The 25060-nt window shown below is 45.1% G+C and overlaps 1 protein-coding gene across 6 annotated transcripts in view; it reads right to left on the bottom strand.

The window, feature by feature from the left end:
• Window positions 1-25060, bottom strand: part of IGSF11 (immunoglobulin superfamily member 11) — a 94538-nt gene that overhangs the window by 13191 nt on the left and 56287 nt on the right. The window contains exon 1 of one of the 6 annotated variants that reach the window (XM_021270725.4): window positions 17946-18111. The exons of 3 other annotated variants lie outside the window; for them this stretch is intronic. In XM_021270725.4, the coding sequence (XP_021126400.4) occupies window positions 17946-18012 (67 nt within the window). In that variant the 5' untranslated portion in view covers window positions 18013-18111. Of the gene's footprint in view, window positions 1-17833; window positions 18112-25060 lie in introns of those variants that run through there. 2 more of the 6 variants (XM_027449618.3, XM_027449617.3) reach the window with 2 other exon arrangements.

Here is a 25060-nt window from a genome sequence, read left to right as displayed (position 1 = left end):
AGACCCAGATGCTGTAATGTACAGCATGGTTTAGTAGTCAAGTCCAGCACTCTGCAGCCCCCGCGGTCTTGTAACAACCAGGTCTCTCACCAGTGGTGCTTCTGGGTCCTGTCCTTCCATCACTGCAACACAGCCATGCAATACACACGGCCAGCCTTGTCCTTCCCTCTCCCTGTCTAGCTCTTTCCCCATATTCTTTACTATCCCCATCGTGGTGATGGACAAATATATAGCTCAGAGCTAAAAGGCGAAGTTGTAGTCAGCCAAGGTTTGGCCATACTGTTCTCTGAAACAGCTGCATCAGACTTGGAATATCTCAGCCACTGGACTAAGAATTTATTGGAACTAAAAAAAAAAAAAAAAAAAGGAAAACTCACATTGTTAGAGCAAAACCTCTGTAACACAGGTGTTAAATCTATACAAACACTAACATTTACTCAGGTCTATACAGTGTTACTCTCTCTGCTAAATGGAGGTCAAAAGCCAAGTAAACCTCTAAGCACTTTTATCCCTGAAGAAATCAGACACAACTGGTGGTATCTAACATCCTCTCTCCAGCACAAAACCTTCCAAGTAAACAGACACATTTTACGCCAGTAAGAGTAATCTTGGGCTTGCTGCTCAGCTGGTAGGATATGTGGGCTAGCAGACACTAATCCAGGGAGAAATCACAGTGTCAGGGTCTTGAACTGGAGCCCTGCAGTGCTTCTCGCTGAGCACTCTGCCAGCTGATTGCAGACATTGGCTACCTGTAAATCTGTGCTGATACGCTGACCCTGCTCCCTTATCATTTATAATCTCATCCGTACTAGACAAAAAGATAGCAGTGAGACTTGCTGCTGACCCACTCTGCTCTGGTCTCAGCTGTTGGCCTTGCAAATGGCCATCCCTACCACCACTGCCATCTCCCTTTTCAAAACAGGTCTTTCTCTGAAGGCCAGCTGGAAGGGGGATTTCAAACAGCTGTCTGATTGAGATAACATGGAGTACATCTCCCTGTCTCTGACCTCGCCAACCTGCAGCCATAGGGAAGATGAAAGTTGGACAAAAAAAGGGCAGGAAAGCTTTCAGCTATGCATACTTCAAGAATGGTGTCATTTCACTCCCATGTCCTTGTCAGAGGAGCTGGACTAGCTTTTAAGGGGGAGAAAAGGATCTCTCTTAACACATGCAACTGAAAATCACTGAGGAATTTGACTCCTTCCTTATTTCTGCCACAGACTCCCTGGGTCTTGGCGAGCAAGTCACTGCTCCAGGTGTCTTCAGAGAGCCTCTTTTAGCATGAGATCCTCATTTGTACAGGTTTAGACCTCCAGGAATGGATTTGCTGAACTGCTAAGCATTCAAACCTGCTAGGGAAATCAAAAACCTTTGTGTTCTCCATGTAGCAGGGACTGCATTATGCTTAGCTCTGTGTAACCTCAGTGATGCTCTTCCAACAGTTCTTAGTCCTTGTGCTTAATTAGTCACAGACTTGAAATGCAAAAGTGGCTTTCAAATTGTGAGAAGAGCACGGTGCTAGAGCAGCTTGCTAACAAATAAGGTGAAAACAGGAACAAATTTGTTTTAGAGGTGCCCAGGTGATAGCCAAGTCAGGAGCCAAAGTGGTCCTTTCCAATTCTGGGCTCCAGCTATGCTCCCAGCACTGCCTTTCCTTCTGCATCTCCATCCAGCCTGTCTGGAGCTGCTGGGAGAGGCATCTTCTGCTAGCTGGGATGGTCGTCCTGCATTTCTGCTGCAAGGGTTGCAGTACACATGCAAGTTATCCATGAAAACAAACAAACAAAAACAATAACAACAAAAATAACCACCACCAAAAAAGCTCTGCATTATATTATAGCAAGATTATAAAAATCGGAAGAGACATTGATAGGAACAAAAATAACATCTACAATGACATTAGCTAGGATAAAACTAATCAATTGCTGTGCTCTGGGGCATGCGTTAATCCCTTCTCTGTGGTATAGTGTTGCACAATTAGGTACATTATGGAAGGTTTAACACCTCCCTCCAATGCATGCGGCATTGGCCGAAAACAGACTGCTGCGATCTGAGCTGGCAGTCCTTGAATTCACAGCGTTTGCAGAAGACTCAAGGAGCAGCTGTGCTACTGAGGTTAGGGAATTTTTTGTGTTAGCAGATGAACAAGACCAGAGAGGACCCAGAGAGGATAAGAAACTTGGTCAAGTGATCATTCATTGCTCCCCTGACGAGAGGGGAGGGGCAGGAAAGCCTAATTCAGCCCAGTCTGTGGGACATTTGGTGCCAATTTCGCCCATCCCTGGCTGTGCCCAGCACTGAAGACATCTATGATTCTTCTCCAAACCCACGACTAACAAACACGGTCCCTCCTCCTTCACCCCTAGACCTGTGATGGATCAGCTCTGGGGAATCCTGTTGCATTAATTTAGGACGTTACCATCCCCTGCTGTTTGCCTTGCCACTCAGAACAAGGTTATTGCCCAAAAAGCAGTGAAAGCAGAAAGGAAGTTGTGCTCCCATCTCATAGCCAAGCATTAATTAGCATAATCTGCTGAGGAAGGTGTAAGGACGGGACAGCTTGCGTTGCTGTGAGAGGAAAAAGCTGCGTTGCAGATGCACTCTCCTGTGCTGCTGACTGCTACAATGGAGGCAGCATCCAATGGTATAGGATGTCTAGGGATAGGAACATTTTAAATGAGCATTTTAAATGGCCACGGCCAGTTACTCAATGAACTGTCTAGCTGCAGTGACTTAGGAAAAAAAATGTCAAAAGTCCATGTAAGCACATCTGAGGTGGCAAACCCTGGTTGAGTTCACAGAGAACCTGCAACAGCAGCTGTGCGCTGCAGTCCTTCCCATTCAGCTAGCTCAGATGCCAACATAAGCCTTCCACGTCCCTCATCTTCACTATCTCACTGCTTGTCACAGCACCTGGGAAAGAGAATTTTACAGTAAAGGCTTGCATCTATGCTTCCTAAAATGGAGAAAAGGCACCGAGATGACTGAGAGCACTGAAGACATAACCAGGCTTCATCTGGAAGCTGGTTGCAAAACCTCACAGGAGCCAGCACTTAACATTTGGGAAGCACTGCCACGGCCAGTCACCATACCGAAATCGCCCCCTAAGCATCCCTGTGGATATCGGCACAACACCTGCGGCCAGCTGAGCCCACAGCATGCAAAGCACAGGGTGAGCGAGGCTGCATGGGATGAGACAAGAACTGTACGAAACTTGCTTACCCCAGAGCACGAGTCTAATTACAGCTCTTCCCTAAAAGCAAAAATAGCCTTGAGTCCCCCCCTCCCCATCCCTTTTCCCTGCTAATATTCTCCCAGCGCAGCCCAGTCAGCAGAGATGTGTCGCGCTGTGGATCGGTGCCAAGTGCTGGCAACAGCACGTGACATTGCTGACACAGCAAAGTGGCCTCCTTCGGGAGAAGGTATCCACCGGTGCCTCTGCAAGAGAAATGTATCTGCTTTGGAGGCAGGGGAACAGAGAGTCAGGGCTAGGAAGCTGAAATTAAAACAGGTCGGAGAAGCGCCGCTAAGACACTCGCTCCTATTTTCTGTTTGCCGAGCCATAAAATATACATTAACGGCCCAGCAGCTTTGTAAATGATTTATGGTCAAAAGAATAAATTTCTTCCCCTTCTCCCAGTTAAGAAAAAAAAAAAAAAAAAAGGCAGCACAATGATGAACTGCTTAATAAGGGAAAACAACTTGAGGTTTGAATATGCTCAATGGTATGCCGAGTGGTAAGGACAGAGCCCATAATGAAAGAGATTAAGGCCCAGTGAGGGGAGCTGGCCCAGGGAAAGACAGGATGGATGGGTGGGCAGGCTGGAAAACGTGACTTGTGTGCGGTGGGGAAAGGCAGGAGCGCAGGGTGCAGCTGCATAGGAAAAGAGGTGGGGAAGGGAGGGATGGAGAACTGGCTCATCAGTGACTTTTAACACTGCTCATAAATACCTCCTATAATACATAGAGCTTTTCTATCTTCTCCCCTCCACCTCCTGCCACAGTAACAGGGGAAATGCCATGGAAATACAGACTGCAAATTCTGAGCAACTTTTTCACCTACCCTGACACAACCACCATTAGGTCTAACTCCAGTGCAGGTACTCCCAAGCTACAGTTCAACTGCTTTTACCAAAGCACCAAGAGCTGTGTCCATCCTCCCCCAAAAGGAGGAAGAACTGATAAAATGATAAAGCAGCAAGGTAACAGGAACACGCTGCATCCACCCACCCAAATGTTGATGTGCTCCACCAAAGACAGGAGCCTACCAAGCACACAGGAGTATTCATATGATGCAAAGCCACTGAGACCATGGCAGGGCTTGGGTCAGCAACGAGGGCTCCAAGGAGATAGAGCTTCTAAGTGAGAGAGCTTTCCTGCAGCCCAAGGAGGAAAGTGAAAGCTGAGGTGGATCATTTGGAGAGGCACAAGGGCAGCCCCAGAAGGGAGATGTTGAGAGAGAGGGAAGCAGGACTGTATTGGGAACATGGGAGCTGGCATTGCGGTTAAGCAAGTGCAGAAGACAATGAATGGTGAGGTCTGGGGGTAGGAAACAAATCCCCAAGAAATGTCTCCACATCTCAGAGCCAAATACATGGGGCCTCTCATCCTGTTGAGTACACAAGTTTTGCAAGTGACAGGACACCCAGCAGACATGCTTTGGTGTTCACTGTGCCTATGAGCTCCCCTAAATTTTTTCCTGCTCCATGACTTTGTTGCGAGTCCTTCTTCAATTGTCCTGATGTTCGCGTAGCCAGCACAGTACCAACACAGAGCTGGGGCTGCTCAGGCAGACACTGACACCCAGGCTGGTTGGTATGTCATAGCAATTCCACTAAAGGCAGTTGAGTCACTGGAAATACACTTAATGCTTAAAAATCAAGCACATGTTTAAGTATCTTGTCAAATCAGGGCTTAAAGGTCTAGTCACATTTGCATCCATTTTGATAACAAAACTCCTGTGGCCCACTGGTAGGAGAGAGAGCCTTTAAGTGACAACACACACAGTCACAGTACAACTTCTGTCTCATACCTGATTCTAAAAATGAGCCTGATATAGGCAGGAAAGCAACATTTTCAGTCTCCAAAAGCAGTTAGACTGAAACCAGCTTTCATGAGAATGGTCAAAGACGTAAAACTTCCATATCTTAAACTTTATTAATCCCAAACTACTTTGGAAATAAAATTATTAAAAACAAACAAATAGAAAATAAAAAAAAAAAGGCATTTTTCATTTAAATTGAAAAGAAAATAAAAAACAAATTTGTCTTCTGATCTGGCAAATGTCAGGTCAGTAATTGAATGTTTCAGATTATGAGATGAGCTGTCTGAAAGAGGTTGTAAAAGGACAATCTTCCACTGGGAAAAGAGTTTTCATTAAAATCAAAATAGGTTGTAAGAATATCAACTTTGATGACATTTTCAGTGAGTGAAGACAAAATGAATTGCTTCGACTTTCCCATTTAATTACGGCAATATTGGCACGCTTCGATTCAATAAGGTAAAAACACTTTATTTCAATCCACTTAAACTTTTTCCACATATTTAGATATAATATAAATTCTCACTTCATATTATTTTATTCACTGTACAGTACAGTACACACACAGTACACAGTACAGTGTTATGCACACATATGCAGTAACTATGGCTTTCCATGTGAACTGAATCTCTCACCAGTGCAGATGTCCCCTGATTTCTGTTCCATCCATTAAAACCATGTGCTCTCACTCTGATGCGAGACAAAACAGGGAGGACAAACTGGGATATCCCTGGAATAGATGACTTTTTTTTTTTTTTTTTTTACCAGCTTTAGCTACAAACAGCTATTTCTCTGTCTTCACAAAGGAACACCAGGAGCTGTGGATGCTTCTATGTGAAGTCTGGTGCCAATGTTGCTTAAGTGCCAGTGGATATTGGAAACAGGACCAATAGATAAAAGTGTGCATGGCCTTATTAAAAAACAAATCTACTGTCTTTCTTTTCCAGTGCAGCAAGTTTCAGTGGTCACTCTAATGTACGCTAGCAGGTAAGGCACTGGGGCAATTCAGAGAGCCTCCATTTTGCAGTGAGGACAACCGAGATGGAGAGAGGTTGTAACTCACCTCAACCCCACGCTGCAGGTCAATGGAGAGACACGAATAGGACTTTGTTGCCTGATTCATGGGTCTTGCTCTGCCTATTAACCATGCTCTCCAGCGCCGTGCCAAGTATTAGTATTGATTTCAAATTAACACCCACATTTCTTATCACGGAGGGAAAAAATAGCCAGGAAGGTTCACTACGTTCAGCTCTGCTGGAGTCCTACAGGATGGTAAGAGCAAACAAGGGGGCTTTGCTGCAAAGAAGTCCAGGCTGGGCTCACACTCAGCACCACTCTCAAAGGAGTGCCAGATGCTCACAGAATGCCTCAAACCTCTTACAGAGGTTATCAAAAAACGCAGAGCACTATCATAATGTGATTGAAACTCAGAAAAGCGGTTTTCACTGAATGCAGGTGCTGCAGTTACCATACATGACCACATGCCTTCCCCCTTACCACCTTCTTTTCTGTTGCCAGGTGTTGAGAGTCAAACCTGGGTGACCAAACCCCACAGTGCAGTCTGATTTAATGCTTGTCCAATCTTCTTCCCCTTACCTTGATGTCCTAAATTCTCCTTTACAGGAGCTGCTAACTTTTGCAAACATAAAGCTGCTACAGGCTTCCCTTGTCTTTTAGAGTTACAGTCTCAGGAAAACACTTTGCACATTTCCCCTCCATAACAGATGCAAGGAGCTGCTTATGCCCAAGCAGCAAAGTACACAACTGCTCTGAACTAAGAAAGATTTTTTTTTCCTGCACAGCTGGCTCAGTTTTTCAGACAGATGTTGTCACTCCTGCCGCATCTAAGAGCGCACAACGCAACATTAATATGAAAAAGCCCAATTGGACACTGTTTTAACAATGAGTTGAAGATTCCCCAAGCACAGCCTGGATGCTGGGTTTTCCCTTTTCTTTGCTTCTTTTTGCTTTATTGCACCCCAAGGGGGAGGGTGGGGGAGCAAAATAAAGCAAAATCCTAAGAAGCCACTGAAGCAAGTCTTAGCCTTTTGGGGGTAAATTCCCTTTTTGAAATTCAAAACACACATGTTAATCTTTAATGTTAAACCCCGGATTAAAAATTCATTCACAAATCTCATCGTTTGGAACACTTACAAGTCCATTGCATTATTAAAAGCTCAGATCAGTGGTACTCCGCATAACGAAGTCTCTCCGAATGCTTTCCTTTCTCTGGCAGCCAGGAACAGGTACTCACTGCTGTCCCCGCTTATCCTTTCAGCTAAAAGAAGCCTTTTTGTGGTTCCCAAGAGCTGGAAAAGACTCATGCTGGGCACCTCCATGTCCAGTTTCAAGGTATGCCGTTCACCCTGTGGTCCTGGGAAGCAAATCCTGTGCTGATGAGACACTTCAAAATGGTGTTCACCTGTTTCACAGAGGTTAGCAGTGATGCTAGGGCACAGCTTGACTCCACCTGCCCAGCAGTGCTTTTTTGAAACCAGGCACCCACAGGCATCAAAAATGTTGCTCCCTCAACCTTCCTCCAAGCATCTTGGCAACACCTGGGAAGGACCAGCACCAAATCCTGCAGGTCAGCCCTGATGCTGAGTTTGCTGGTGCTTGCAAACACCCCCAGTTTTAAACCAGCAATGTGGGGTGCACAGCCATCACCATCATCTCCAAGGAAAGAAGCATCTGTGCAAGACACAGCTTGGGCTGCCACAGCTCACTGGTGCTTCTCTGCCTTTTCCAAAAGGACTCACCAAACTATTTTGCATCGTGGAAGGAAGAATCATTCCCAAACTGTGGCATGCCTCTTGCTACAGAGGTTCTCACCTAGAAACACATAGCACTAGGCAAAGAACTCAATTACCTTTTTGTACTCCCTTCTTGTTTGCCTTACGGCAAGAGAGAGGGCACTAAGGGCTTAGGCTACCTGTATAGAGGTCCTGGGGTTTTATAAGTTGTTTCTCTGATTGATTGTTTTGCAGTCCCTTTCTCTGTTATGAGCTGCAGGCTTAAAATGCTGCAGGAGGCTGAGAAGTAGGTTTCTATCTCTAGACTATGTGGTACCATGTCATTTACTTCAAGGGGTAAAATTATCTGTTTAAGAAACATTTTTGTGATGTGAAAAGGTACCGTATGAGACTGGATGAGCTGTATCACGTCATGCAATGGACAACCCCAATGTCATCAGACTATGCAGAAGCGATGCAATCTTTTTACCTAGTTTGCCAACAGGGAGGAAAAAGAAAAAACAACACACAGAGAAGAGATTAAACTTGTACAAATCACACTTATCTCTCCCTTGTTTATCATAACTTTTCCTACCATATTTGCTAATGGCAATAATAATAATCTCTGCAGAAGAATTATGCTTGGGCTTCTTGCCCAGATTCCCTTCTTGTTCACCAGGCAGGGAAGTCATTTTATTACTTGGTGACACCAAAACTTTGCAGGAGGGACCCCATTAAGATAAGTTTTGACAGCTTGCTATGGAAGATGCTGGTAGCAAAAAGAAGAGGGATGGAGGAGAGCCTTTAACTTGGGAGAGACAAAAAGCAGTAAATCCCCATTATATTTGCCAAGAGGGGAAAGCAAAGAAAGCAGCAATTATGAATGAACACGCAATGCAGCAGTCCTGCTCACAACATGGGTGTGTTTTCCCAGGAAAGGCAAGGAGCAATAAGGCCAGGTGACAAGGAGTCTCCCCAGGTGACTTGCTCATGCTTGTGCAGAGGTGGAAGCGAACCCTCACTCTCCAGAGCCCTGCTCTGTAGGTCACGTTCCAGCTCATCCCCTCCCTCTATAAATTCAGTCTTCTACTTTTAAACTCATGTGCCCATCAAGTCAGATTACAATTAAGACTCTGCAAATATGGCAAAATATATTCATGAACATCTGTTTGAATAATGAGCCTGAATTTGCTTCGACAGTGTTTGCCCGACCTGGTTTCCTTGCCTTCTGTGAGCGCTCAGACCAGCATCCCCTGCTCGAAGACACAACTGCATGAGGGAAAGGCTGCTGCAAAACACTCGTGGAAGCACGGAGATTACTTCAGCTGCTGGCAGACTCCATAAAAAGCAGCTAAAAAAGTCAGAAAGCAAAACATCCACTGCACCAAAGCCTGGTCTACCAATGAAGGCTCTAGATGTGGGTTTGAATGTTGGGCCTGTGGGGAGGAGATCTGCTGGTGTCCTTGCTTTTCCACATGGCACATCCAGCTGCAGAGCTCCCTCACCTCACTCGTGTTTCTGTGCTACTTGGGCACCCAGTGGTGCTAACTCCTAAAAGAGAAGCTCAGAAGATGTATTTTGAGGCTGCCACAGGCATGTCATTTATGTTCGCAATAAACACAGACCACAGGGAGGGGATTCAGCTCTCACAACAAGGAGGTGTTGCAGGAGGCTGTACTCTACTGAAGTTGGCACAAAGCACTGCCCATCTAGAGGTTATCTTCAGCAAAGGAACAGCTTTTTGTAACTGCTTGCCCAACTGTCATTACTGTAGGACCTACTAATATGCATCTCTGCGCTCATGTCACAAAATATTAAAGTCTCTTCCAAACTCTAGGAAGCAGAAGATGCAGCAGGGGAGGAGGCACTTCTGCTAGGCTGGAAGACAGCATCACTTCAGACAGCACATGCAGCAATAATGCATAAGCACAAAGGACAGACGAAAAGAACACAGCCGCTTCCAGGTAATGGAAGTCTAACAAATGAAAACAAGCTTCCATTAGTCTGTTGGCATGAACATCACTGGCTGGGAGTAATTAAATGGGCTTGGTACATACTTTTTGATCAAGAAGAAGGGTGTTGTTGTTTCCATACCCACACTGAACCTGAAACAAGGACTAGCAGTTCAGGACTTCCCTAGCAGAGAGAGAAGAGCCTTGGGCATCCAGTTACCTATCCCCTTTCCTTCAGCCCTCTCACTGACCCTCAAAAATCTCTCCAGTGCTGATGCTGCCAGCAAGACCCAAGAAGAGGTGTTTTTCTGGGGCATGGTTGTGCCCAGCACCATGACAGTGCAGCTAACCAGGGCTGTAAGAAGTGCAAGAGGCTGAGGAGGGGAAAATCATATCCCCAGGTTGAAGGGCATCACATACATCTTCATTCCCAGGGTCCCGCATTCACTTTGTGGGACATACCTCCAGCCCTGCACTGTGGAAGTGTGTGGAGGAGGGTGGCAGCACAAAGGCTCTCTGCCATGAGAGCACCTTCCTCCCCCACGCAATGGAGTTGGGGTGCTCACTGGAGCTGACAAGGCCATGCAGAACCCATTCAGTGTTTTGCATCCTCCGAGAAGTGAAAAACAGGAGGTGGCAGTGTGGTTTTTCCCCCCTGCTTTCTGGATGCTTGGGTTTCTGACAGGTTTCTCTGCGAGGGGCTACCCAAAAGCTCCACAGAGCTAGAGTGTCAAATGCTAACACTCAGTGCTTAATTTGTGGTGCAAATCCTGTCAAACTCAATTGCGTCTCTTTGCCCCTCCAAGGCATCCCAGGCCCCCTCCACTTCTGCAGGGGGGGGCGAGGCTTTGAGGAACGGCTGAGTGTGAAAGGCAGGATGCACAGCGTATGCTCCAGCACCAGTCATGCCCCTCTCCTCCCTCCTCCCATCCACTGTCTGCACGCAGAGCGGCCAGCAGGGAACACACGTTCATTAATTAAGATTTCTGGAGTATTTGAACACTCCACACATCATCATGCCAGGAGAAGAGTGATGGCATGAGCATCCGAGCAAGAACTGTTTGGGTTAAGGGACAAGGGAGATGGGGACAGAGGTGCTGCTGGCTGGCTGGGAAGCATCCCAAAAGCACAGAACCCTCCATAGGGATTTACTATACTCATTTGTACCAAACACAAAGGTACCAAAGGAGAAGGAGCCTTATAACAGTTGGGATCAGGCAGGGTTGAGTGGGAGCCCATAAAACACATCCCCCTGTGATAGGAGAAAGTCATCATGGTGGAAAAAGGAAAGTAGAGAACGAGATAGAAATAATTCAAAGGAAAAGAAGCAGAAGAATACAGAAAGCAAAATTCCAAAATATAACTACAGCATGCGTTTAATTTACATGTTAAAAACATTTCTCTTTATCCCACCAATTCTTTTTTTTTAGCCCAAAAAAAAAAAAAAAAATCACTGCAGGATCTCAGACTACTTTTCTAGCTACAACAGCAGCAAAGCTCTGAAAGACACTGCTCAGGGGAGTGCATCTACCTGAGGCACTGCCTTTTCCTGCAAGGCTCCTTTTCTACCTTCCATGCAAATACCAGCACTTATGGCTATTTATGTTCTCAGGAAAGCAGCAGCCTGGGAGGAGGCAAACTATAAGAGAGGAACACAAAAAAATATAGGGATGAAGAGGAAAATGAGCAGAAAAGCAGATAGCAGTTTTTCCAGCACTAAATTTAGATGAAAAAGCAATAGAAATGGTTTCCTTTCTTTACCTTCCCTGCATTTTTCCCCATCCTTTTTCTTATAGTGAAAACTGAAACCAACGTCAAAAGAAATTAAAAATCACCTGTCCCACTTCTTTCTGCTACCCTGGCCATTTTCCATGGGAAGAAGGAAGTGAAAAAAAGAACATAATGAGCACTTCTGTGAAAAAGATTTTTGGACTAAAAAAAAGCCATTTTTCATCAACACATACAGCTGAAAGAAAAACTCAGACCAGCTCTGCACAACATACTGGAGACATAGGCTAACCCCAAACGCACAATTGTTTGTTTGTCCTCAGCAAAAGGAAAATCCAGCCCCAGCATGAGTGCATGTGTCTATACCAGGATTAATCAGGCTAGCATGGCTAAAACCAGCAGGGACACCATGCTGGAAAGGACACTGCATACTTTCCTGACAGCAGCTCACAGCAAGACCTGTGCTACCATGTCCTCCCTCTGCCCCTTACTCTTGCTGAAAAGAGTGGAAGCAGCAATGCCATCACACCCTCCTTTGCCCGGGCAAACAAATCCCCAAAATGCAGAGATTCAATGCTACAAGCTCATCCAGCAGGTAGCACAGCCCCTGCTCCTGGCCAGGAGCAATAGAGCAGCTGACGTACACAGGGCTGCTGTCAAAGGCACACATCTCTGTGAGGTTTATTGGCTCTCTACCTCCTGTTTTCTGGGAGGCAGCCAAGATGCAGGAATTTGTGAGCTTGCTAGCTCAGCATTTCTGCCTTGCTGGCATGACGTCTGCCTTCTGAGAAGTCTTGTGTCCACTTGTTGGTTGCAGGGCCGATGTCCAACCCCAGGTCTTGTGAAGCTATTGTATCATGGCTTACCTTACGGTATGGATCACGGGATCAGAACCCCAAATTTGTTAGGGAAAGAAGCCCGTACATGAAAAGGATCTACACATTCTCAAATAGCTGAGTGCATCTGTTTCTGCTATACATTTAGCATGTAGATGCATACAGAAGATGCATAAAGCATGTACAGGGAAATGGCACTGTTTCCTCTGGATCTTCATAGTAGATCAAGGGGAACAGAGGCTGGTTCTCAGTCTTCCTAAAGCATGGTGGTCCAGCAAGAGGGAGCAGAGGAGATGTGGCACAAGGACACATCTTCACGTGGAAGAGAAGATTTCATGGAGGAACCTCTGGCCAAATTGCTTTTCAATTCCCATTTGGGGCAAGTACTGCTGCACCTCCAGGCAGCAGCACTGCATTTCCCTCATGCCACCTACTAACCTCCTTCCCACCCAACTCCCCCAAATATTTTTGCATTAAAAACTCTTACACACCCCAATTTTTCTCCTAGCCAGCCTTTACTTCACCCATGAAAGCACAAAAAGAAACTGAGCTCTGATATCTTCCTCTTTATCCCCATCCTTTTCTCAGCACAAGATGAAGAGTAATGACCTGAACCAACCCCAGCTTAAGACAATGGGTGTCTGGGTATTGACTTCAATGGAATTTGGATTAATATGGGATTGCAAAATCTCCAAAATGAATGCAACTGTAATGCTGTTAAAACAATGGCTCAAAGGTCAGATGTTCCTGAAGTTAAAGGTTTCCCTTGAAATTAAGTAAGCCGTGTTGCACATCCTGCATTGACTCTGATTATACCTTTGTAACAGAAAATGAAAGAGAATGCTGCATATCTGAGGACAAAACCCAGGAATATATAACATCACGTGTGCAAAGCAAATGTTATGAGTATAAAGATGAAGCTATTCACCTCTTTCGTTTTTCCCCAGCTGGTACCGATATCTTGTACACTGCAATGCTTTTTGTTCTTGTGCTTTTCTTGAAAAATTAATAAAGAAAAAATGTTAGAAGAAGACAGCACATGTAGAACAAATACTCCTCTGACAACAGTTATTCTACAACAACATAACTCAGAGAGCAGCAAACCTGGCCTCAACCTCAGCTCCATGCACTTTTCAGCCTCCTTTTAAATTCACCAAAGGCCAGGCAGGAAAATAGCAAGGTGTTGAGGAATATGCCATTAACAGCATTATTAGTGACCCCTTCTCTCAGAGCTCTCTCCCCATACAGGTAATGTCTTTGTGCATATGATTATCCCAACTGCACAAAAAAAAAAAAAAAAAAGACTGAACCTGTCTCCAGTTCTAATCAGCACACCCACTAAATTGAGATTTCTGACAATGATTACAGTTGCCCATTTTTAGATTAGAAATGTTATCCAGAAACCAAGTACCCCACTTCATACTGAAGGCAGTGAGGGGTGGTAGCTTGGAGTAGTTCTTTCTCCAGCTCTGGTGATGATGCCATGATAATGCCACCTCTCAGCCTGGTACCACAGCTTGTTCTGCAGCCTCTTGTGGTCTTGGGGGGAGATGCATAAAGTCTTGAGAGGAAGCAGGCAGCCACTGTTTCCACTACTTGCCCATGTTTTAGGAACTGCACATTTTTCCCAGCACTTTCCAGGGAAATCCTGGCTACATTCAGTTTGGCTTAGGCACAAGGCTATATTTAGGGATGCAAATAAACAGCTGAAGGTCCATTTTTAATTTTCATTTAGATCTAGGATTTATATTTTGTTTGTTAATTTTGCTTTAATCTCCTTGTGCTTCATTACTCCCTGACTTTCACAGCAGGGGAGAAGAGGGACACATGGAGGAGGGCGAGGAATAGGACCCAATGGGAGCAGCGATGAGTAAGGTACTGAAAGAGGGAAGAGAGTGAGGGGGAAAGAGTATTGTTGACAGCATCTGATCCTCCGATTAATGTATTTCTAAGCAGATTAACCGAATCCCAACTGCTCTGTGCCAGGTTTCTTCCTAAGCTCCTCTCTCCCCCATGTAAACAAAGAGACATTTCCTCTGAGCAAACATCCAGCATGCTGACCAGAGCTCTGGCAGTACCCCTGCCAGGCAACACGGGGCACAAGAGAAGAAAGGGGGGAGTTGTGGGTCGATGGAGACCCATGGAAGCTCTTCATTTTGAAGCACAGTTTGTGCTTTCTTCCACCTCCTCAGGGATTAGCTTGACTCCTGACTTGTCCATCTTCAGGAAGCGTGGAAGGATGGGGGTGATGTAGGATGATGAAGAGGCAATGGTGCTATTCTGGTCCAAAAGGCATATGGGAACTTGTAACCCTGTTACACTTTGCTTATCCACAGCTACTCTCCATGGCACCCACACAGAGAGGAGGGAGAAGAAACCTGGGGATGCTCTCACCCACAAGAGGTGGTGTGAACCACTGAACACAACTGACCTCCTCCTGCCCTGCTCCACCAACACCTTTACACCGACTCCATACGAGAAAGAAACATTGCTGTTTCAACCCAGGTTGTTGGAGTATTTCACAGTCACTAACTGGCCAAACTCCCACAACCCTACATCACTGTCCCTGTTTTATAGAAACTTTTAAAGTAACTGAGCAGAAAATAGACTTTCCCAAGATCACAGGGCAGGTCGGTGGGAGAGCCACTTTCTAGATTACATCTTTGTAGGTCACAAGATTTAAGCATCTTTCTAGGTCATGAGATCAGCCTTGGCTGAATAGGTCTTCTCTAATGAGACTCCAAATTTAGCCTCCAAGTTTATGACTCTAGACCTTGTGAAGAAAACCCTCTGTTGGTCCATCTCCAGCTTTGCTCCCTGGGGGTGTGTGCACCATCCCTGCAAGCAACAGCCGTAGTGGTCACAGGACACTCCTGCCTGTCTGCCACACCACTGAAGCCTTGAAGCACAGCATCATTGACAACCCATCTTTGAGGAGAGCTTGGAAGGCTGGGAAGACCTCCTGTCCCCTCTCCCCCATTACAGCTCCTTATTTTGTCAGTGCAGATTTCTTTTTGGCACCCTGCCTTCATCTGAGCAAGAAGTGGCTGAAACACTCACAGACACGCACCCCCACACACCTCCTTTGACAGAGATGAACTACCCAGAAAATGGGCAGATTTTCTTCGTCTCCTACCAGGGAAGGAAAGGAGCTCTCATAATGAACATCCAACACAGCACAGCGGATGAAACCGCTCAGAAAGAACAGGATTTGCCATTTGCTCAGCTGCCCATCCCGCCCTGCTCAAGTCACAGTGAGAGCTTTAAAAATTAAGTCAGAGACCCACTAGAACTAAAATGCTGGCTTTGCCACACAGTGACTATTCCTAATATAAATTCTCCCTGAGAAGGCCCCACCACACGCAACTTTTAAATGAAACACTTCAGATCTTATTGTACTGTACAGCACGGTGTTTTCCTACTGATGCCTTTTCATTAAGAAAACCATAAGAAAAGTTCTGTGCTGCAAATGGAAGGGGAGATTGTGACTAAACAAGAATATACAGAGTCAATTAAGGCTGTAGGGAAAAGATAAGGGCAAGGGGAAAAAAAGCAAATGAATTTATGTTGCCCAAGGCACTGAAGGGAATAAGAAGGGATTTACAAATTCATCAGGAGGAAAAGAAGCACCAGAAAGAAGGTAGGTTCATTAATAAATGAGGATGAGGATGAAATTAACAGTTAAGCAATGGCTGAGCAGCTTTTTTAAATCTGTCCTTAGACAGAAGAATAAAGAAAGGAAGTTTTGTCTAGAAAAGGGGGGAGGAGGAAGGAGAAGGGGAGCAGAAACAAGAAGAACTTGAAGAACGACATGTCTACAAACCAAATAAAGCTAGCAACACCATCAAACTTAATCCAGAAGAGACAGAGACATTTTTGAGAAGTCTTTTTCACTTCAGCAGAACTATTACAGGGTTGAATGTTAAGCAATCTATATATATAAGCACATGCATAAATGTATGCAAGATCAGGAGCCTAATTTGTTACGGCAAACCATTGACAAACGTATTATCCCAGTGACAAATAATCTGACAATTTACATTGAGCTGAGGAGGTTCCACAAAACCAACCAAAAAGCAAACATAATAAAGATTTTCAATAAGGAATAGAGTTGGCAATGTTTAATTCGAAGTCGATATCTATCCCTAGTGAAATAATGAAACAAATAGGGAGTCATTAAGAATCTAAAGAATATAACCACTTGCAATACACAAACAAAAATCTTTTGCTTTTTAATACACATGCATAACTAGCACCCAGAGGGGAGGCAGTAAGAGCAGCACCTTCAGGATTTAAATGAGTTGATATTACCTCACTGCATCAGTTCAGCCAGAACAAACAATCCACAGATCCAAAAAATGGCCAGAGGTACCAAAAGAAAATGCACTTATTTGGACTGGTCTTATTAAACCAGTGTCAAAGGAAGCCAACACTTATTGTCCATTATGTTTGCAGCTGATGCCCTACATAGAAATTGCAGATGTAACAAAAGAAAAAGAAACAGGCCCTTGCCAAACAAGTCCCTTAAAATTAAGCATGTGTGGGCAATAGTCTGAAAGTTAAAGCAGGGAGTAGCATGAGTGAGAAAGGGGATGATTTAATCTAGACCCAACCAAAACAGAAAAATGCAGGTAATGATCCTAGAGAGCAATGGTCCAAAAGATGCATATTCAGCAGGAAGGAGAAAGCCCAGAAGCTGTATTGTACTCTGAGATTAGAGAAAATAGCAAATAAAAAATCTTGATGTGTTTTATCAGCAAAACAGACTTCTGCAGTTTTGGGTAGTGAAGAGAGGGGTATCTTGCAACAACAGAGGGAAGAAGGAAGGAGCTTTAGCACCATTTCATTACAACTATCCCAAGGTTTCAATTTTGTTCAAGCCATCAGGTTTTCCTCAGCAGAGATAAGAGAAAAGAAGAGATTGAGGAGAGGAGAAGACTAAGAATTAGATCTGGAAGAATTTGGGAGGAAGACCAAGAAGGGTTAAATGTGCACAGCTGACTAAGAAACAATCCCAAGGAAGTAAAGTATAAAACAAACTTGATCCATATGAGTACCGCAGAGTGGGAGGAGGTAATAACGAGTGAGGAGTTAAAATATTAAACTGGAAAAAAAATATTAAAAAATTGACTTCATACCAGGAAATAAATTGACCATTCTAATTTGCACTGATGTAAAATAAGAAGTAACCCAAAGGAAAGAAGGGGCACAGGTGCTGTGAGTGCACCCAGCAAGAGCATTTTGGAGATCCTTTCCCTCTCTCCCAATCTTTAAACTGCCTGAGATTCCAGGTCCCAAGGCATTCTTGGTTGCACTGGCTCATCCCTTCCTTTTAGGAAAAGCAGAGGTTTTGCCCAGTATATGAGTGTTGGGCAGAATTCAAGCCCCTGCTGAGGCAAAGAGCCTTGCTGGGTATTCCAGCAGCTTTGGCTCACCTCACGCCTGTTGGCAACATACATAGTTATGTAAAAGAGATACTAAGGCTCTAAAACCAGTAGTCATTACGGTTATTAATACAGTGACACACAAATCCATAATAAAGACCTTGTGTCCCTAGGGAGGTCATGTTCCCAGATGCCTGCTGACCACATGGAGAGCTAGGAGAGGGGCACAGCTTCCAAATTCCTCTAAGCGCTACTACGCTGCATAAACAGACCTGACCTCTTCTCCTGGATGATGATGAAAACAAGCTTCAGGTAGTCCCCCCAGAGCTTTAAATCCATGGAGAGATATCCTCAGGGTCCTATATATTTTTTCAGAGACAAATCAAACCCCAGAGGACCTTCACTTAAGCTGCTGCAAAATGCCTGTGTTACTGCAGGCAGGGGGAAGGACAGAGATGAGTACTCGAAAGCACCACAGCTTGGTGGTAACTCATTTGACAAATTTGGCTGCTCGTTAGTCAGGATGAAGGACTGCTGTGTTACAGGCTTTCTCCGTCTTTGTCCACTTACTGAAATAAATAGGTATAACCTGTCCAAGAGGTGTCTGCTGGAGGTTAGCGCACTTAATATCCTTATTATACTCATTCCTCATTTTCTGATGGCTAAATCCTGGCTTGCCCTGCCTTCATACGCTGTAGACCCCAGCACATGGGATGCATATGTGCATTCCTCTCCATGTAATTCGGGCAGGGCCAGAAGCAGCGCAGCGTTAATTGCTCCTGGGTCACCCAGTGGCTGCAATACTCAGCTGCACCCCACAGCCCCGGAGAAGCAAGCTCAGCTGTTGGTGGGCTAGGACTGAAGGAAGACCTGCCTTCCTCTCAGTGCCTGGCAGAAGCACTTCAAGCACTGCAATGCTTTTATCCAGCAAGCACAGAAATGCCTATACAGCTCGCTTGCCCCACCCAGAGGCATTTTGCTCGCTGCTGTGCAAATACCAAAGTTTTGCAGCCCCCAAGTGCTGCAGGAGACAGGGGCAGATAACAGCCAGGTCACTGAATTAAACCCAAGAAGCGGCAATGACAGCAGCGAGGGAATCCTACAGACCTTGACAATTATCAGGTTCAGGCCCTCTGGTGCCTTTCTTCGGTCGCTCGGAGTTGTGGAATTGATCTGGAAACCACTTTATTAATGTTCTTTCTCTTCCTCCCCTTCTCCCCAAGCAGTATCATCATTTATTAATTTATGATTAAATGAATTATTGATTCTTGCTGCACCTGCAGTATTCGCCGTTGTCCTTCTCCCCCTGAGACAGCTTTGACTGATGTGAGAATGGCAAGATGGCAGGGAGACAGCAAAAGAGAGAGGAGAGGCTCACTGCAGAGTAGGGCCTCAGACACGTGTGCTCCCACCAAAGTGCTGGGCTGCAAGGGAAGGATGCAACGCACCAGGGCACAGCCATGGGACCACCTTCTCAGAGGGCCGTGGAGGTAAAAGAAAGTGCAAAGCCAAATTGCTCCCGATAAGGATGGAATGAGTAGCAGAACTATTCATAGGCATTCAGCATGTGGGAAGGTATTAAAAAAAGAAGGAAAAAAAAAAATCTGACCCAGAGAAGAAGCTTTAGTTTTTATTCAGAAAAGTCAGGCTGCAGTTCTTTGAATACTTCACTGAAAAAAAAACCTTCCAGGCTTTTGGCTTTTGCCTTGCAATTACAATCAACAGATAGTGATTATTTCACAGGCTGGGGCATCTGGTCAGCTCCTAGCCAAACATAAATAAAAGACCTTTGCATGATTTTATCGGGTATGCTGGTCCAGAGACAAAAATGAGCTTGGGAGTAAAAGAAAAAAAAAGGTAAAAGACATTTAAAGTTCCCTGTTTTGGATGATGTTCCCTGTTTTCTCTTTTGAAGAGAAAAGGATGGAAGGTGGGGGGAGAGAGGGTATGACTGAAGGGAATACAAGCAGGATCTTTACAGAAATGTGCCCCTTGCATAGATGATCACTGCTCAGCACTCAAAAAAGCGATGGCAATTTCTGAGCCAGAATCTCCCTGTCATGAATTAAACCCATCAATTAAATCCAAACCTGACTCTTATCTGGGCCGCAAAGCCCAGGAAAACCCTCGCTATTCCTTATAGCATCTTTCCCCCAAGCATCGTCATGTGCTTCTACCTAAAAACCAAGGCAAGTTTTACTACATTCAAGACAGAAATGCATCAAGATACTGTTCCTGCTTTGCATCAATCGTGAAAAAGGAGAACAAGGCCACTACTGGGAAACATTCTCTCCTGAGAGCCTCCCTGGCCCGAAGAGCTGCAATACTCACCTTGAACTGACTGCATAGAAAATGCAGTCCTGATTTTGGTCCTTCCTGCAGTCTTCATAACCCCATAAATCACTGTCCACCCCTACACCAAGCAGTATATGCTGGCTTTGTATGCATGACCACTGCCCATCAAGAGGATGAACCCACAACACTCAGGGAAGATCTAAAGGCAGCAAAGTCCTCCTTTAGGGAAGTGCCTTGGATGATGTGCACAGAAGTTTCAGAGTCCTCATCATTACTTTGCACAATGGGATGATGGCTGAAAATCAGCAAGGCACTCAGCCAAGGAGCAATTTTGTAAGGAAAACACAGCAAACTCTTTCTGCTCCTGCCTTACACATGCCTCTGGGTTACTGAGCCATCATCCACTAAATTAAGAGCCTGTCCTGTCCCAAAGTCACAGCCAATTGTGACTCTATAAGCCAGCACCATGGGGTGTGCCCGGGCTGTCTTGACCTCTCCAGCAGCTTGCGCAGTGTCCTAATCCACCACTTGCCAAGGCATGAGCTCTGCTTTCAGGAGCAGCACGAGGAGATAGATGAGGATCTCCTCCAGGTCTCCCACTATCACAGCTCACGTCGTGACATGCCGCTGAATGGTTTCCGACTCCCTCCTGGGGAGAACTGCCGGAATTTGGCCATTTCATTACATGCTCGGCAGGACTCCACGAGAGAGTGGAATTAGCTGCCCGATCACTAGCTGAGGAGGGAGAGGGACACCCTCCAGCACAATTTATATCAAAAGGCAATGGCAAAACAGGGCCCGAGGTGGGGAAGGGGTATGGACATATGATGTAGGAGTGAATTCTATGCAAAGGACACACATAAGCTGTGGGATGAAGGAAGGGAATTACATTACACTCCACACAGAGAGGGAACAAGCTTGGCTCAGAAATAAAAGAGCAGCACGCTACCCCACTGCCTCCTATTAAACTGATGAACTACATGGCTGTGCCCAGAGCTTCTCACGATAAAAAGGTTCATTTCCTTAGAGAAGAAGGCTTTGACCTTCTCGACCTTACTGGGCCTGCGTGCGCTTACCCATTTTAATTTCAGATTAGCATCTCACATTTTTGGTACCCAAGGGATTACTCTTTTCGCCTGTGCAGCAACTGCAGTTCATAAAAGTATCGGTTACCCTCCCCCTTGTTCGCAAAATCAAGGCAGATCTGACCAGATGGCACATGCTCCTGCGCTCTGTGTCAGGCTGCATTAATTCAGGGGAAATGAACTCTCCTCCAAAACTATATTTATTTCAGACACCGCCTTGCCCAGTTGCTGGGCTGTCCTCAGAAAGACCTAGAGCCAGCTTTTGTGTTTTTTTTTTTTTTTTCTTCTGTGTGCTTAGCAGGGAAATAAAGGATGGCAAAGGCCTTGTTGGAGGTCTCAGCCAAAGCTTGGTGCCTGGATGTGGGGTCCTCTGAGGTGAGCTGAAGCATGCACCCTCCTAGACAGAACTGATAGACAGCTAGGTTGTGGTATCCCATAGCAGACTCATGCCTGTCCACAGTGATCGATGTCCAATTTTTGAAGAAGGCTGCATTATGCTGCTGTGGTAGGATCAGAAATGGGCTTCCTGAATGCAACAAAGAAAGGCAAAAGCTGCTCTGAACTGGTAGAGGGTGCACAATTTAAATTCTTATCTAGATCCAGCTCTTTGTCAGGCCATATTTTGTGGGGTTTGGGCAAAGCATTTCACTTACTGATAGCTTTGGTCATGCTGCCTATTGATGGCCCATTTCCTCCTTAACCTTCTGCTGAATAATTGCTGGAGTCAGGATAATGTGCTGGAAAGAGAGTCTGATGGGGTAAGAAAATGCCTTTTTTCCTCCCTGTAAAATGTTATTTACCACCTTATATAGCACATGTAACAACACCTAAGTGCTATACTATAATTAGTAAAATCATGCAGAGAAACTGTTCATGTGGATAATGATACTTTGCGTCCTCCCATGTGGGTAGTTTAAGGTTGAATTAATTCATGTTTGCCCAGCTTTGTGAGATCTGTGGAAGAAAGGCTATTGTTATGCAAATAATTATTAATAATGACTCCTCCTGTGCTGTTCCCCATTAAATGTGATCAATGTATAAGTAAAAGGGTATTTTTCTCCTTGCTGTGAGACAAACCATGTTCCACAAACAGACGCCTTCGTGTCCATGTAGTGGCAAAACAGGAGAACTGTGCAGTGAGGGTGTTTTTCTGAGACAGAGGGCTCAGTTTCTGGATCCTCCTTTCTGTGCTACAAGCAACATTTCTGACCCTGGAAGTCACTTGGACAAGCAGTCACACTGCCTACTCAAGGCAGCAAATTCAGACACAGCTCACAAGATCTCTACACGGAGGCAAGCCCATGCAGAGGGAAATTCAGACTGCCAAAAAACATGTAATTTGACCACAGGTGAACAATTTTCTTCATTTTACAGGCTGAAGCACAAATACCTATGACAATAAAGCAGATCCTAGAGGTATGAGTATACAAAAAAAAAAAAAAAAAAATAAAATCCTACAGTTAATAAGGACAAATATCTAACAAAGACACTTTTTAAGGACACCAGGGTCACAGTACAATTCAGACACGAAGGGTTCGGTATCACAACCTCAGTCCTTTGGAGCAGATATGCAAAACTGCTTCACAGCTGAAAGCTGTCAGAGTCCCTGAGATGTCTCCCACTGTGGATGAAGGCAGAACCATGCAGAGTAGGTAGGTAAGGAAATTTGTGTGAAATAAGGCTTCTCCCAAGGTTCAGGGTTTATCATGAGCCACACAGGGGTCATGACAATACTTGCAGGACTGTTGCATGACTGGGTGCCTCTGAACAAGTTCTAGGAATGCAGAGGAAGAGAAAACTAGCCGTTACCATAGCCTTTTTTTAGAACTTCATTAGCCCTGTGGTTCATAAAAAAAATAATTTTGTCCCTATGCTGTACAAGGCTGCTTGCAGCTAGGACACATCAGCATTACGGTGCTATTTCCACTTGGGAAACAGCTATCTGTGCAGCAGCTCTGATGCAGCCTAAGCCCTCCTGCACACTTGCTTCAGCAAGGAATTTCTAAAGCAGAAACACAGAGAAACAAGAATTAAATTACACCTTTGGCTCCAAAGGCAGTAGCTTACATGCACAGGGCTCCTGAATGGGGCAGGCTCTGATAGAGGTTAATGGTGTCCCTTCAGGCAGCCACCTTCCATCACCAAACATCATTTCTGCAGGGCTCCCACTGCACCAAAGCTCACAGAGGCCTTAGGCAAGACACAAGGTAGTAAGGCTGGAGATGGGCATCTTCAGCAGCTACAGATGCTAAAGAGTCTGCAGCCAGAACCTAGCTCTGGGGTGGGGGGGTTGAGGGCCACAAGAGACAGAGATGGTGCCTGCTTATCTCCTTGTAGTTCTGCAGATGCAGTCCAGGTAAGCATCAAGGAAAATGGATTTGTGCCATGTAAGTGAGCAGGTCTGAGGTGATGGCACTGCTGGAACTGATGTGGCAAAAAGAAAGTCCTTCTTCTCCAACATATTTCTCTGCTACCCTGCTTGCACAGTGGCTGTGATTAATAGACGCCAACCGTGCCACAGACGGCCCAGTGTTCAGATGTGTGCCCTTCCCCGAGGCCCCTGGAAGAATGCACATGTGTGTGTTTGCATGAGAAATACGGCTAGTCCCGCTGCTTGCGTAGGCCTGCAGATCATCAGTCACCAGTCCAGGGCACAAACACATGCAGACGTCCACCCACAATTGTCCCAAACCTTCAGGAAACTGACCAAGGTATTGTAGAGGAAGGATGCTGGGGTAGCTCCCAGGAAGAAATGCGTGTGTCCTAAGCCCTGTAGAGCAGGGAGCCGATGTCTGAGGACTCCCTAATGATCTCAGCAAGCTGTTAATAAATGTGCTAGAACAAGACTTTTCAAAATGTGGCAATTTAACCTAAGAAAGCTCTTACTTTCTGTGTCTATTCTAGCTGAGGGAAAGTCAGATCCCTGGGTAAGGTTTCCAGCCACTGGGAATGATGGCTTCATGTTCTGATACACAGGAACTCCTTCAGTGTTAACCCCACTTTCAGCTTCCCAAGGCAAATAAACAGCATTAAATAGGGTGGGCAGTAAAGACGTGTATTACCAACATTTCAGGAAGGTGTTTCAGCTGTTCATTTACACATGGATTTTTATTTCTTTCTGAACAGTTTCCTTTACTCTGTTTCCCCAAAAAGTTTGTGTCACTGGGGTATGCTGCAGTAGATCACAGCATAAAACATCTCTGATTACTGAGGACTTCTCCAAACAGGCTTCTCTAAAGTTTGGGGTCAGTCTTCAGAACTTCACATTCTCCTGTAGGAAGTGGAGATCACAGGGCACTTGTGTCAAGGATGAAATTACACACTTCACTCATAAGAGAGAGGCAGCAATATTTTTATTGATATAATGTAGAGATCTAACAAAGTTTAATAATAAATAACACAGCAACTTAACAAAATTCGAGATGGCAAGGAACCCTTGATTATTTACTGCACAGAGGACAGGGTAGGTCAGACACATCAGGGAGACGCCCCTGTTGGGTCACGAGGTTCAGAGTGGACCCCCTTGCTTTCTAAACTCCTTGAACTGAAGAGGTAAGGAGCCCAGGCATGTCTGAATCCACTCCTAGTTCCAGACAGTGAAATGGGAGGCTGGCATGGGAAAGAACACAAGGATGATAAGTCCAGGCAGGTGACAAAAATTGGAGTTTCACCTTTTTTTTTTTTTTTTTTTTTTCTCTTGGACCCACTTGCCTAGAGCAGCAGAGAGTATATTTTCTTCATTGGCAATTAATGTTTGATTTTTTCAAATGGCAGCAAAGAAGTCATAACTGGGATGCAGCCAGCCTACAGATAAATCTCAAGGTTTTCAGTTTATCATCCCAGGCAAAGATGCCATTAATGATCATGCATCACGCTGGTAAATCACAGAAATGATGCAATTGCCAGGGTCACAACAGGACAGCTGCTTTCTCAGTATTCTGGCTAAACTTCTTTCAAAGAGAAATAAAACATTTCCTAAGCAACAGTACATCTGAAGCCTGATTCCC

This window comes from Anas platyrhynchos, chromosome 1 (genome assembly GCF_047663525.1).
Source record: "Anas platyrhynchos isolate ZD024472 breed Pekin duck chromosome 1, IASCAAS_PekinDuck_T2T, whole genome shotgun sequence".
Classification (NCBI taxonomy): Eukaryota; Metazoa; Chordata; class Aves; order Anseriformes; family Anatidae; genus Anas; species Anas platyrhynchos.
The sequence above is the reverse complement of the archived record's forward strand: the minus strand, read 5'-3'. Positions and strand labels throughout refer to the sequence as shown.